A 15,523-nucleotide genomic window follows, 5' to 3' on the forward strand; every position below is an offset into this window, starting at 1 on the left:
TCAGTTTTTGTCTATTTAGTATGATTTGGTTTGTTATAGATAGCTTTTATCAGATTGAGATTAAAAAACATCTATTCCAATTTTCTATAGGGTTTTTAACATTAATGTGTGTTGGACTTTTAGAAAGATGTCTTTAAAAACCATTGAATTATGAGGGTTAGGGTTAGGGTTAGGGTAAAAGAAAAAAAAATTTAAAAACCATTGGATTGTGTACCTTGGATTAATTTTGTCATGTGCAACTTCTATTTCAACACATCTATTAAAAATCAAAATGCATACCATTTTGCAAATATTGTTCCAACTGGTCCCTCCTCTCATCAGCCATAGAAGTGGTCATTGCCAGGTAAAACTTTGGTGGAAAGGGTGGCAGACAGTTTCCAAAAACACGCCTCAACTGGAAGATGCAGAAAACACAGGTAAGGCAAGCAAGCCTCTAACTCAAGGCTGATGAGATATGAAAACCTCTTCTTACAGAAAATCTTAGCACTCTACTTCAAACTCTTCTTGGTGGTCAAAAAAGGAAAAGAGGATAACTTGATGTTCTTAAGGGGGGAACACATTTCAGTGTATGCTCTAAAGATGCTTTAGACACGTCAAAGACTGATAACACCAGCCTGATTTTGCCTAAAATATGTTTTGACTCTTCATTTGTTAACAAGACTACATGCAGCTCACACCACATCTTCTTTTTCATCCCTTAACAATATCTGTGCTATCAATGATTATAGTCAGAACCCCACCTTCACCAAATCTGAACTTAACAAATATTTGTCCCTGTGCCACCTAATACTGTAACTATCAGTCTCCTGTCACTCTGAGCATTTGAAACCTGGCTAGTTTGCACTGTGATGTGCTGTAAACTATAGCCCCAACTTCAAAGACCTACTTCAAAGAAGGGAATACAAAATGCCTTCGATAATTTTTATAGTAGTTAAACATTGAAATGAGAATTCTTTGTCTGTATCATGTCAGAGTGTTAACATTCATTCCACCTATCTCTTTCAAACCCTTTTCATGTGGCTACCAAAGAATTTTAAATTATATATGTGGCATGTACGGTATTTCTACTGTACAGTGCTGGTTATGGAATTCCTGCAAGGCTGACATGCAATGCCAAGGGAAATATTTCCTTCTTACCAACCCACCCAGCACCCAAACCATGGTGGTAATAACTTTTAGGGAAGATACATAAAAATTAGTTAAGGTAAGAACCAAAAAATGAGTTTTCTCTAACAATGTCTACACAAAAACCTACCTGCGAATGTTATAGTATTTTTATTTATAACCCTCCAAAACTGAAAGGAGCAAATATATTCTTCAATATGTGAATAAATTGTAATATACCCATATCAGAGAACATTATTCAGTAATAAAAAGAAATAAACTAGGGCCGGCCAAATAGTTCAGTGGATTAAAGCTCCTGCTTAGGCAGATGCAGCGGCTGGAGTTCAATCCCCGGCCTGCTATGCTGGCCCTGGACCAGGGGCTCACTGAGATGGCGATTGAGACTGGGCATGGTGGCACAAGCCTGTAATCCCAGCTCCTGGGAGTCTTATCTATGTAGTGAGATCCTGCAGCACCTGTAATTAAAAAAAGAAAAGAAAAAAGAAAAATAAATAAACTATCAAACTAAAGAAATCCTGGATGATCTTTAAGTATAAATTGATAACTAAAGAAGTCAGTCTGAAAAAGCTATGTACTATATGGTTTTAGTTATATGACATTCTGAAAAAGGCAATTAATATAGAAAGAGTGTTGGGATAAGAAGGAGTGAAATAGAGATTTGCAGAATGACCTGCAGGGCATGTGGGTCGAGGAATAGAAAAACACAACCACAACAGCAGAGGGAGTAACCAGGAACACCTGAAACTCCTCAAGGTCATCCTATTTTTGTGTCCTTGCTCCCAGAGACCTCGCAGGTTCTCAAGATCTTAGGTGCCCACAATAAGAGCTTGTTTTGTGAACCAAAAGTAACCTAAAGGCTGAGACTCAATATACATAAAAAATAAAGACCAAAGGTGGCGGGACAGCTTTTTGCTTGAGCCCTCCCTTTACTTGCACTGAGTGACCATGTGTCTTTGTTGGCAGCTGGTGCTGCAAGTCTTTCCCAGCAAAAGAGTAAAAAGGTCAACAGTCACCAAGAGCTTGGGGTAAGGGAATATTGAATGGGTGAAGTGGATGCGATTTTTTTTAGGGCAACATAGCTATTACATATGATGTTATAATTGTGGACACTACACATTCGTCAAAATCCATTGAATTTTACAACACAAGGTTAGCATATGCAAATACTTTTAATAATTACTTAGGAAGTAGGGAGCATCCCAGAATAGAAAACAGCACATGACAAAACAATTTGCCTATATTATAAATGTATAAGACACCCTCACTGAAAGGAATGAGAGATGAAAAGTATGGGCCTAAGTAACCAGAAATGAGTGGAGTCTGTGAAACTAATGGCCCAACTAATGATACATCAGCTCTGTAGCCAGTTGATAAAGTGGTTTCTCATGCCAATTTGGTTTAACAATTCATTCTGACTATGAGCGTATACAGAATCAAAGAAGTGAATGAATGGCAGATGGTGGGAGTCAAGTTTCCTTTTGAGGTTCTGGGAGCTTACAGATACGTGGAGGCTAGGACTTCCACCAGGTAAGGCATTACAGTTGGATGCATTCATATGTATTCATGTTTACATTATTGTAGACAGAGATGGATTTAGAAGTATAGAAATACTTCTAAACAAGCCTAACTACATGGTCTAAGGCTACACTTAGGCTTGCAACACCTCTATGTCCTTGTTCTGAAGCTGAGAGGGCCTAGAATTCAGCAATCACAATTCTAAGTATTTACCCAGCTGATTTGAAAACTATGCCAACACAAATCCTGCCTGTGAACTTTATAGTGTCTCTATCCATAACCCTCAATGCACATCTAGCATCTGATTCTGGTTTCTCATGGCACTTACCAATAAAAGCAACCAGGGATTCATGGAGAAGTGGCTGATTCCAGGACTGAGACAAGAAATCCACAAGGTGAGCCCAGAGTATCCTGTACCACCAGAAAGAAAGGCAACAATAGGAGGAGGGGGCGAGGAGGATGAGGAGGAGGAAGAGGAGGAGGAGAGGGAGAGAAACAAGGAGAAGGAGAAGGGAAGGAGAAGGAGAAGGAGAAGGAGAAGGAGAAGGAGAAGGAGAAGAAGAAGAAGAAGAAGAAGAAAGAAGGAGGAGGAGGAGGAGGAGGAGGAGGAGGAGGAGAAGAAGAAGAAGAAGAAGAAGAAGAAGAAGAAGAAGAAGAAGAAGAAGAAGAAGAAGAAGAAGAAGAAGAAGAAGAATCAACAAAGGGGATGTCAGAGACATAGGAGCAAACTACAGAGCCCTTTTGGGCCCAAACTGGGACACTCTAATCTGGAAAATAAGGTGATATTGACAAATTTCCCAAACTATAAATACCCGTAATCCCATAAAGATATAAATTATTGAATAACTGAGGGAAGAGACAACTCTGCGAAAGAGCTCCAAATCCTTTACATAGATGCTCATTCCTCAAGATGGAGTAACATGAATCCCTGCTCTTTAAATGACTTCTTTCCAAAGAAGACACTATGGGGCTGGCGACATAGCTCAGAAGTCTAAAGCGTAGGCAGGCTCAGGAGACTGTGATTCAATCCTTGGCACCACATGTTGTACCAGCCCCACCCTCAGGGTGGGCTCAGCTGGCCAAAAAAAAAAAAAAAAAAAGAAAGAAAGAAAGATCATCAAAGAAGATATTAAGGCAAGAGGGAGAAGAGGGGCACCTTACAGTGGGGAAACCTGATGAACAACCAAGCCACAGGCGACAGCAGCCATGATAAGTCACATGGAAGCCAGGGACCTTATATCGCGGTGATTCAGATAGTGTTTCATCTTTGAAGTCTTCCCTTTCACAGCCGATATCACCACTGTCACAGAGTGGTAAGATATGATTTCAATAGAGGGACAAAAATTAGGAAAGTCTGAGAAACTCTCAGAGTCAAAGGAGTCTAACGAGACATAATGACTAACTGTAATATGGGGTCCTGATCGGCTCCTGGAACAGAAAGAGGAAACTAGGCAAAGGCTAACAAGTCTGAATAAATCATGCACTGTAGTTAGTAACAGTGCATCAACAATGATTCACTAATTATAACAGATATTTTACACTCATGAAAACATTAATAACAGAGGAAACTGGGTAGAGAGCACAGGGGAACTCTCTGTATTCCTTTTTCTGTAAACTAAAATTGTTGCCCAAAAATATTCAGTTTATGCTTTTAAAAAAACCACTGGATGTTGTGGCCTCTTGAACAATCAGAAGATCTGGAATCAATGGGCTCACATTCCCAGGTCTGTTAAGGAGATTTAAACACCTACCCCAGCCCACTGCCTCTCACCTGATCCCCATCTCATTCAAATTGCTCCCCTGACTCCTGTGGGCCTTTTCAACCTCTCCTCTGCCCTAGTATAAAATATTACAGCAACAACTGTGCTTCTTTTGAGCCCAAGGAAATGCTCCTGCCATACCAGAGGCCATCAAAAGGCACTCCAGATGGCGCCCCAACCCAGACAGGGCTGTTCAAACAACCTGGGGATTTATGTACGCCATCTCTGCTAATTCCATTCAGCAGAAGCAAAAACGTGTCTTCTTTGCATGCAATTATTCCTTGATTAACTGATTAAGTGATCTTTAAAAGGCAATTGTCTTCCTTGGCATGGGTTCATAAATGTCGCAGATGTTCCCAAATTAGTTCTCATCACAGCAGGCTTGAGACAGCAGGGCTGCCTGTGTTATCTCCCTGCAGGAGGACATCTCCGGGAGCCCTGACCCCGGGGCCAGGAGCTGGGGAAAAGTCAGCCATGATTAAGCTTGTGATTCTCCTCACAAGCAAAACACCTCCCAGCTGACTTAAGGAACCTTTTGCTCCCTTCTCTAACACTGCAGGAAAGAGACTGCAGGCTGGGCAGTAAGATTTGCCAAAAGTCATCAGTAACCCCAAGTTCAACTTGTCCAACACAGAAACTTTTCCATGGGCTTCCATGTACTGAGGAGCAGCTGGTACCAGAGTTGAGCTCAATAAAGCATTTTTTTAAAAAATGTATTTGGTACAAGGTTGCACTGTGCAGCTCAGACTCATAGTGATCCTCCTGTTTTCAGCCTCCCCAATGCTAGGATTACAGGGGTACCACACCCAACTGGGTGGCCGGCTCAGCCTGCCAAGGGCAAGGCTGATGAGGCATGTGATGCCAGGTATCAAACCCCTATCCCCGCGCTTGCCTAAGCAGGCACTCAGCCTGCTGAGCTATCTCGCTAGCCCAACAAAACATTTTTTAAAGCAAAAAAACCCTAAACTCTTCTGCTTCTTTATTATACAACATTTATTTGTTTGAGGTATTCTTTTATCCTTCCGAAAGGCTATATCCTGGCTTTTTTTTTTTTTAATCCCAGAACAATCCCCACTAATGTCCTCATGCAGTTCTGCCTTTTGACATGAACAGGACCTGTTGGAAATGTCCCCTCCTTTACCTGTCTTACTGGACTCACAGTTCCCATACCTATCCCAGAGAGGTGACAACCTGGGTCACGTAGAAGTGAAAATATTCATTGTGTCCCTCCTACACTCATGAAAACATTAATAACAGAGGTGCTGGCAGGGTGCAAGAGGCAAGCCCCTGTTCACAGAGCCCATATCACTTTCATGGGACACCCTCAACTATTACCCTGGGCCAGAGGTCTTCATATCCATGTAAGAAGAGGGGTGTACATCAGAGCAGAGCCATTGATCAAACTGGTTTTATGACCCAAAGGCACAGAAAGAAGCAGGGCCAGCAGGGCACAGGGCTGCAGGGGACAATGCTAGTAAGCGTGGGTCCCAGCTAACCCACAGCAACACACCACCTCTTCCCCAGGTCCATTCCTGTATGCCTTAGCTCTACACATCCCCTGGCTGAGAAGGATGAGGGGGCCAGCTCACCTGGGCCACTGATCCTCCTCAACCTCAGTAGTATCTGACATACAAAATGCAAATCCAGTTCTTAAGCCAAAAATTATAGTGGTAAAGCCATAGTCCTCACATAATTTGACACAGTGCATAACATATGTTATATCTTGTGTTTAGATGCCACCTAAAGTCCCAGGTGATCATAGGTGGGGCTTCTTCAGAGGTGGCTGGATCCTAGAGTGTGTGACACTAGGATTGATTCATGGTGCAATGCTAGGCTTAAGGGTATTAAGAGTGTGATTGTTCCCTGTCCTCAAATCCTGGATAAGTTATAAGGGACAGAAAGATCTATGGTCACTGCTTGCTGCTTTGTTGCCTTCTGCCTGCCATGAACTGTTTCTCCTCTTCCATGCCTGTCTGCCATGCCACCCTGCCTTGGAGCCAGCTGATCATGGACTGAAACATCTACAAACTGTGAGCTAAATAAATCATTTCTGGGGGCCGGGGAGATGGTTCAGTGGAATAAGCGCTTCCCTGGCAAGCACAAGGGCCTGAGTTCAATCCCTGGTTCTGCAAAATAAATAAATAAACAAACAAACAAACAAACAAACAAATAAATCTCTTCCCCTTCAGCTTTGGGTGTTGGGTATTTTGCCTCAACAATGAGAAAAGTAACTAGCACAGCATACAACAGGATTTTTGTAAAAATTTAAGAAAATACAGTGGAAATAAACTTACACTCACCACCCAAAGGGCTTTCTGATGTTTCCTTTTTTATAGTGCTTTGTGTTGAGTCAGGTTAAGAATTTTGGAGCCATTTTGCATCCTCCATAGAGCAGGAACAATAAAATCCAGCAGAGAAGTGATTAAGAAAAGTCACCTGATCTTTCAAAGTCAGAGTGAGAGTGGTTAAATAAAATACAAAGTTCCCCTCGAGTATGCACCAAATAGTGCATAGGACATTCTTACATTAGAAAGTTGTTTGTTTTTCTGAAAGTAACAGTTCTGTTCCCTGAGCTCCAGTGACAGCAAGTGAGCCCTGGTTGCCTGGGGTGGGGGTTGGGGGTTGGGGGGTCAAGGGCAAAGAGAACAGGGGAGCTTCATTGTGAGGGAATTCTCCTGTATCTTGATTATAGTGGTGATGATTGTATATATTTACTCAAATTCATCATACTGATGAATGCAATGGATTATATTATTCTATCCCAAAATACAGAGAAAGAGAGGTTGGTTTTTCTTGATCATTAGACTCAATTATTTTACTGATAGGATTTTTGTCAACTAAGTAAGGAAACACATAATGTAATGGGTAAGGGCAGGTTGTGAATATCAAACCCTGGATAAATCAGTTTAACATTTGGCAAACTGTGCGAGGATTTCTTCATTTCTTAATGGGGCTAATTATAATCCTAATTCCTAGGGCTGTTGTAAAAATGACACACAAAGTAATTTATATGTAAAGTGCTTGGCACCGGCTGTGGCATGCTGAACTGCTTAATTGTTAACTGTTTTTTGGTTTTGTTTTTTTTGTTTTTTGTTTTGTTTTGTTTTTTTTTTTTTTTTTGCAGGACCAGGGATTGAACTCAGGCCCTTGTACTAGCCAGGCAAGTGCTTATTCAACTGAGCTATCTCTCTGGCCCCTTGTTAACTGTTTTAAATCAAGAGTAAATATTCAGTATGCACCTCACATCTAATAGTTTCTTTCAAGTGAAGTTGTTTGTGCAAAAAATAGAAAGCTGATAGGTACAAGGTGAAGAAAAGTTGGAAGATGGACAAATAAATTTCTACTTCAGGGTTTTGAAAATCTAGAAAAATATATTCATCAATATGTACTTTTTATAGTACCAATAGCTCTTGAATAATGTTTGTTCATGATGTCCCAAATAGATGACGATGACGACAAAAATTTATTCACTTTATGTCTCTGCTTCTGGACCTGCTATGACTGACTTGTCACTTTCAACTTTTCCTGAAAAGAAGTATTTTCTTCAATCCGTTGGTTAAAGAGGGCGAGATGCAGGAATTCTTGAAGCCACAGACCAGCAGATATTTACTGAACACATACCATGCACCTGGCCTAGAGAAACTGCCCTGCTGGTCCCGAGCAGCCTAGCAGGTTGACACCTATGACCATTTACTGGCTTGGTTTTTGGGGGGTTTTTTTGGTGTGAAAACTGGAGAGGTAGGCCAGGCAGCGGGCTTCCTCAGCCTGTCCCACACTCTCCCGCCACCCTTGCCTTGCCCCCTGTGAGGGCCCCTTCTCACTCCCACTCACAGCACAGAACACAGATGAGGGAGGGAGAGGCGCCTGACCTATGTCTCCCAAAGCCCAAATTACCAAGCCTTTCTGTCCCCATCTACCTGCCTCTACGCCTGCACAACTCTGCGGGTGGGTTTTGGTCAAAAGAGGCTTCACATCTTTCAGAAACCTGTACCACACCTTTCTTCAGTCATTGGACAATCATTCCTGAGGCTGTCCTGGGTCACAGGAGTGACAATACAAAGATAATTGCTCAAATTAGCTCGTGATCACGTTATAACCATTTCCTTGCTAACTCCAAAGACACACTTTAATCATATCTTTAAAATGGGTATGTTCCCTTTTAGTAAAGCCATATTAATATGCTGAGCTGTAAAAGGCTCAAGTCACCAACTTCTGACATTGTCAGTCCTACAGATAACCCACTACTATTATGGACTACTGGACTATATTGGAATATTTTGCTGAATTCACGCACCTACAATATTTAAAGGGCAATGGAATATCCATCTCTGACTAAACTAAACATTAAAAAGGGGATACAAATGAAGGACCATTTTGTATCTGTATATACAAAATAGTTAAGATAGATATACAGCTAATTTCTCTTAATTCAATGAGAAGAAAGATTTGTACTGATAGTGTTTGGACAGGATATCATGTCTGCATCTTGTACTATGAATAACTACTATGAAGACAACAATATGCAATATATTAATTATTGTAACTGTCTGTCTCATTGCTATTTGTTTCTCAATAAAATTAATTTTAAAAAATTAAAATGGATATGTTCCAATGAGCCATGATGGAAGAGCAAGATGGATCACAGTGGTGGCATTTGTAGCAGTAGAAGAGGTAAACTGAGTTGTCTGCCACTGGATGACAGCAAAATAAAGTCTAGTACATCTATTCGGGAACCTCAGAGGCTGTCTGAAAGGATACATCACCCATGGCCCACTAGTTGTCGGCACTGTGAGAAATAGCCCCCTAACAGGATAAGCCCAGGAAGTCGGAACTTGAAACCTATGGATGTGGCCATTTGAGGAAAAAAAAGAGACATGCATTTTTTTTAAAGTCGGTAAGCTGAAAACTCTTTAGAGGAAGGAGAGTAAATATCTACGTACAAATTCCCAAATCACCTCTGTACTTGATTTGCTTATTTTGAAGGGAAATCCTGGTGGGGGGAGGGGCTGCTGACCCTGATGTGAATGAAGCCCAGGACAGGCCCAGCGCCCCACCCCGGTGGGGACCACGAGGCTAGATAGGGCTCGAAGTAACAGCTGTGTGCCTTTGTCGCACAACTGTAGGTGTGGGCGTGTGTCATGCAGTTCACAATCAGTGCTTACCACAGCCCAGTTTGAGTTAGGAACCGAGAGCCCAGAGAAGTCAGCGTCTCGAAAGTGTCACACAATCCTGGGCTGATGCGCTGGGCCCCGCCTCCGCACCCCTCACCTGCTCGTTCCAACGATGAAGCTGGCTGTAGCGCACCCTGCAGAAAAGGAGCCCGTCCAGGTACACGGAGTATAGCTGCAGACATAAAGACTGGGTGAGCAGGGTGTGTGACAGGGCACCAGCGCACCTGTCCCCTCCCGGTACAGCCCGATCCGGGCCCCGGGCGCACCACGTAGCGGCTCCCCAGCGCGTCTGGCCGCTGCTGGGACACTGGGATACAGAAGTGTGTCTTCATGCTAGAGCGAGTGCCAGTCTCTGCGACGCCCGCAGCCTGTGGCTCTGAGCCTGACACTGGGGGCTGCAGCTCCTGGACCTCGCTGCGGAGGGGCGGGGCGGAACCAGGCGCAGTTTGCCCCGCCCAGGCCGCCACAGGAGGGTGGTACCCACGCGTCGGGCACGCCCCCAGTCATGCCACACCCCCTGAACGCCCCCAGAGCCCTCCGTGCCCCTCGCAGCCTCCCTGGCAGTGCACAGCCAAAGAGCCCCCTGCCCAAAGCAGAGTCCCAGGTGCCAGGTGGGGCGGAACGCTATCAGGTTGGAGAGAGACCCTGGAGGCCAGAACCTGCCTACACTGATTCGCCTTGGAGTCTGGAATTTTGGAAATTCCTCGATTTTGGCAGATTGCATGAGTGTGTGTGTGTGTGTGTGTGTGTGTGTGCACGAGCATGTGTGTGATTTTCATCAGATTTCCAGAGAGCTTCTTGAATCCACAGAAGAATCATGACTGCACAATGAAGGGGGAAAAATTAGCCATAAGTTGTTTCCCAGGTTTAAAAAACTGCACATGTATATGTACATGTATATGTATGCATATAATAGTAACATGATTGCTCTAATACAATGAGTAAAAGAAAATCTCATAGGATTAAGGAGTCCATCACAGAAATTTTTTACAGTGATGTTTGTAGCAACTATTTGTTTATCTTCTAATAAATGAAAAAGAAATGAATAGAATTTTAAAAAAGAAAAAGAACATAGTCATGGCCCCAGCCACAAGCATGTCCTGTACACACATGGCTTTGGGGCTGCTGATGCCTTCGAGCAGTCTAGGGTCCAGTCCAGGACTGCAGGCAGGTTCAGTGATTCGCAGGTGCCCCTCCATCTTCTGGAGGGTGGATCAGGAGTGCATTTGTGGTCACGCAGACCTGCTTAGGCCCTAGGTGCAGACATTTTCTGTGGGGAGTACCCTAGTGGCCTTGGAAACGTTTCTGTCCCATCCCTGGTCAACACTGCCTGCAGTACCCGATGCATCGGGCCCTCTGAGTCACTAGCACAATTATATTTGGCTCGGTTTTGTGTGTTAACCTTGTTAAATGGAACACTTATGAGATGTCTCAATATATGGAACCCTGCATTGCGATTTAACCTTTCTTTCCCATTAACCTATTAGAATTTAAAAAAAAAAAAAAAATGGAAGTGGTTTGAACCTCCTGACCCCTGAGAGCCTGTAGTTTCACACAGGAGCCGCACCCTGCAAGCTGGACCACCTATCCTGACGTTCTTCAACCATTTCTCAGTTTTAGTTGCTGTGAAATAGAATTTTTCTAATGCTCCCATTTTAGTTGAGTCAGAAGAAACTCTTCCCCAGGGGTCTAGGCATGGTCCTATTCTGTGCAGGACCTAGGCCGGCTTTATTGTTTGCGTGTTCTTTAATATGCCAGTAACCTTGCCTGGTAAACTTTACAGCAACATGTTACCCAGGCCAAAACAGGCCCCGCTAGTGGGGTAGTTTTTCAGGGTCACAGGGCATTGTGGGCAAGGGACTGCAGGATTTGGAATCAACTGAAGTCCTGTAGGACGCTGTCATCCTAGGGGTGCGGCCTGGCTGCTGAGGTGGGAGCTGGAGAAAGCTTACTATAGGCCAGACCTGGCCTACGCCATACACTTTAATCTCCATGGAGACCTGTGAGCAGCACCACTGCCCCTTTCAGCTTTATGGAGAAGGGAACATGGGAAGGAGGTGCCCAGGTGTGGAGGTTAGGAGAAGACAACAGAGATTCTCCTCCCAGCCCTGTGGCTTCTAGATGAAGCATCCTGGGCAAGGTAGGGACTCACTTAACTGCTATCTTCCCTTCTAGGAAATCGTGTGAATAACTGTATTCACTTCAAGGGAATTTTCAGTGCAGGTTGGATGGGTGGGTTTTCTCCTGCCTATGGTTCACTGGTGGCAGGGAGGCACGAGGGATAGGGGAATGCCTGAATAACTCCTGAAGAAAGGCCCGCTGATGGCAGAGGCCCTGGGATTGGGTCTTCAGGGTAGCAAAGCAGGGAATGCTGGTCAGACAGAGATGTGGCCCCAGTTGGAAGACTGGGCCCTGGGCCCACCTCATGGCAATGTCCAATCAGGGCCATTTCTTTCCTTTACCTGGGCCCACCCTCTCCACAAACCAAGATAGAACAGGAGCAGCCTCTAGCTCCCCGACCTCCTCCTTCCCTCACCTCCGCTCTGACCCTGGAAGGTCTTCACTTGTTCAGCCAGGGTATGTCACTGAAGTCCTGCTGTGCTCTCTGCCCTGGACATACAGTACTCTCACAGGGGACATCTTTCCACACACTATTCTGAACATTCTCCAAAAATGCAGTCATTTAATCCTCCCCCCAACTGCCTAGGGCTGGTACTAATATCATCATCATTTTACAGATAAGGAAACTGAGGCAAACAGCAACTAAGAAACTTGCTCCAAACTGAAGGTATACAAACGATGGGGTGGGATGTAAGGAAACAGGCTGACTCTGAGCACCAAGTGAAAGTGTTTTCAAGGGCACCTGTATAATTTTTGCCTTCACAGGTGTGCCTTACACAGTTTTTAATTCTTAATGGAGATTTAAATAAATAATTTTTATGGTGTTCAATTTCTGCATTAATTCTATTTTGTTTCCAAGAAATATTTTCATTTACTCTGTGCCTGGCACATGATCAGCATTCAATAAAACCCAGGCATTCCTGTGCTTAAGGAGAAGTCAGTGAAGGCCTTTTAGCAGATAACATTTTAGTAACATTGGTAAATGTGGCAGCCTCGGTTCCCCAGCCTCACAGAACCTACAGACCAATCTACAGATGAGAGAAGAGGTAAATTCATTATTGTGGTCCATAGCATTGCAGGACAAATATAGGACTCACTGTTTCCTAAGTCTTTTAGGCATTTTCTGCATATAGCCTCTCCTCTATTTTGTCAGTGTTTTGGCCCTGTGATACCTGATACCTTGTTTAGGACTACTTTCTGTTGCTATGACAAAACACCTGAGCAAATCAACTGCAGAGAGAAAAGGTTTATTTTGGCTCATGGCTTTGCAGGGTTCAGCCCATGGCCCCTTGGGAGCCTCATTTCTGGGCCAGTGATGAAACCAACTAGCATGGTGTAAAGCATATGGTAGAGCACAGCTCCCAGTCACTTCATGATGGCCAGAAATGGGAGAGGGCAGGACAAGCAATAACCCTCAAAGGGCTACTTCCGCCAACTAAGCCCCACTTCCTAAATTGGAGAAGTTTTCACCTCTCAGTAGCCCACTGAATCAGAGTCCATTGTGATTTAATCTATGATGATCAAAGAGACACGCGCAATCTCAGAAGAATCTCTTGGTCATTGGCAGCAGCTATTCTGAGCATGGACACGGAGGAACAGGAGTGTAACTTGAGGGATGGGAGCAACATCGTCTCACCCTGCTAGTCTTCCTTCATCAGTATTTTCAAGCCCAATAGTTGTGAAATGACCTAGGTTTTTGGATGATTCTCTGGTCAAGTGACTGTAGTTGGCCAAAGAATATCCTCCAAATTTCATGTCCACTTGGTACCCCAGTGTATGGCTTCATGGGGAAACAGTTTCTGCAGATACAGTTCAAGTTAGAGTCAAAATGAAATCCTCCTGGCAAATCAGACCAACAGGGGTGGGACCACATTCTGAAAATAGTGAGAAGACAGCTGAAGCCCATGCAGCTCTCGTAATGGGCCCAGCAGCACATCAGGGCCTAACATGTGCACCCACATCTCACCCTTTCAACAACCACATGACTGTTATGCCTGTTTTACAAGAGATGAAGAGAGGTAGAAAGAACTTAATAACTGGTCCAGGGTCATCACCAGCTTTCAGAGGGAGTCAGGATTGAGATGCAGGTAGACTAGCTGCAAAGGCCTGGTTCCTAATCACTCCTTCAAATGCAAGTAGTGTTACCATCTATACTTACCAAGGAGAGAAGGCTAGAATGTCACAGGTCCCTAGATGTGAGATGTGGTACCTGGAAGAGGGGACTGGAAAGAAGAGAAATTGCATGGAGTGAAGCCTTGGCAGAGGTGCACCCAGAGGAGACTGTAGTCCAAGTGAATTTGGATGCTGAGCAGAGTTGCTGGTAGAGAAGCTGGAGTAGAGGGAGCTATGGGGATGCAGACGCAGGTGGAGGTCACCCAAGGAAAGAATGCGGCCACCTGGCAAAGCCCTGGTAAAACCTGCCAGGTATGCTGGGGTGCGGAGAAGATAGAGATCCTCTGGGGCAAAGTGAGCAGAGATCTGTACCTCTCCACCTCCCCACTCCCCCTGCCATGAATGTCTGGACACCCTGACATCTGGAAGGCACTGGCCAGCCTAGGAAAGGCTGCCATAGTTCCGGTCACCCTCACCCCCGTCCTGTCCAGTGAGGGAGAGATGCTGTGGGAACATGCAGATTCTAACCACCAGTCTTGCGAGCCAGGGAGGTTCATCCAGTTTCTGTGCCACTGGGGGAAGGTTCCCACGAGCTCCCCCAGCGCCCTCTGCTTTGACCTGGTGCTCACCTGTGGCCTTCTGACAGTAATCTGGGGTTCTGGGGAACCCACAGGGGTGGTGGCCCGGGGATCCTAGGGGGGATATTCTCCCATGTGAAGCACCTGCCTCCTGGTCCTTCCACAGGCCAATGCCCAGCCTGGCCTTTGGGTCTTGTGGCCAGGTTCATTGTCCCTTCAGAACCTGTTTCCACCCTGGTGCCCTGGGAGGCCTGTAGTGACCACAGGGCAGCTGTGTGACACCGTGTGAGGCCCAGAACAGACAGCAGCAAGCATCCACCTTGGCCACTGCCCCGAGGGCCGCACTGCCTCTTGTGGGAAGGTGCTAGTTTCAGCGTGTAATGCAGGACAAATGACCTTTCTTGAAGAAATAAGGCAGAAGTGGAAGCATGCTGCTAAGTCGGTGCAGTCTTGTGAATCTCAGCCTCCCAAGGACCAGGCAGAAGCTGGCCACAAGCCTCCGTGGGAAGGGGTTGTCTGCCTCCCCTACAGGATGAGGATGATACCAGGGTACGTTCTATCTGCGCTGCAAATGCATAGGCATCGCTGCTCCATCGTAGGAGGGGCCACAGGAACAGTGAGCACAGTAGCCCTTCCAGGGCTCTCTTGGGACAAGCATTTGCCATCATTTCACCATCAAGGTGACCAGAGGTAGAGCTGTGTCTGCATTTCACATTTAAGGAAACAATATGCATAGAGCTCAAGAGCTCCCCAAGGACACAGGGCTTCTTGGGGATCCCCCGACCTGGGTGCCTTTCAGACAGGCAAGAGAGTATGCTATAAGTTTGAGAGGTGGAGCAAGACAGGGTCTCACTATGTAGTTCAGGGTAGCCTTGAACTCAGGGTGATCCTCTTGCCTCAGACTCCTGAGTGCTGGGATTACGGCCCTGCGCCACCATGCTGGGCAGTGCAATGTAGCTCAGACCTCCTAAGAGGCCTGTGCCGCAGCCTTCTCTGCTCCCTGATCTCATTAATTTATTAAGATTAGCATCTCCTTCTGTTTCACAGTATTGACACAAGGCAGCATCTGTAGCTCAGTGCATTATGAAAGCATTCTCACTTCCAAGTCTGGGAGCTTGAAGTGCCCAGGTCTTACCATGCC

At 45.1% G+C, this 15,523-nt stretch overlaps 1 protein-coding gene across 2 annotated transcripts in view; it reads right to left on the reverse strand.

Annotated features, from left to right (window-relative positions):
- The window catches only part of Snx31 (sorting nexin 31), a 57,690-nt gene extending 47,768 nt beyond the window's left edge, over positions 1-9,922 (reverse strand). For both annotated transcript variants that reach the window (XM_023699937.1, XM_004640071.2), the window contains exons 1-3: positions 9,838-9,922; positions 9,669-9,743; positions 280-394 (exon numbers count right to left, since the gene is read on the reverse strand). In XM_023699937.1, the coding sequence (XP_023555705.1) occupies positions 280-394; positions 9,669-9,743; positions 9,838-9,903 (256 nt within the window). In that variant the 5' untranslated portion in view covers positions 9,904-9,922. The remainder of the gene's footprint in view (positions 1-279; positions 395-9,668; positions 9,744-9,837) is intronic.
- Between the last annotated feature and the right edge of the window lie 5,601 nt (positions 9,923-15,523).

The sequence above is a fragment of the Octodon degus genome, unplaced genomic scaffold (genome assembly GCF_000260255.1).
Source record: "Octodon degus isolate 3935 unplaced genomic scaffold, OctDeg1.0 scaffold00118, whole genome shotgun sequence".
In the NCBI taxonomy this organism is placed as follows: domain Eukaryota; kingdom Metazoa; phylum Chordata; class Mammalia; order Rodentia; family Octodontidae; genus Octodon; species Octodon degus.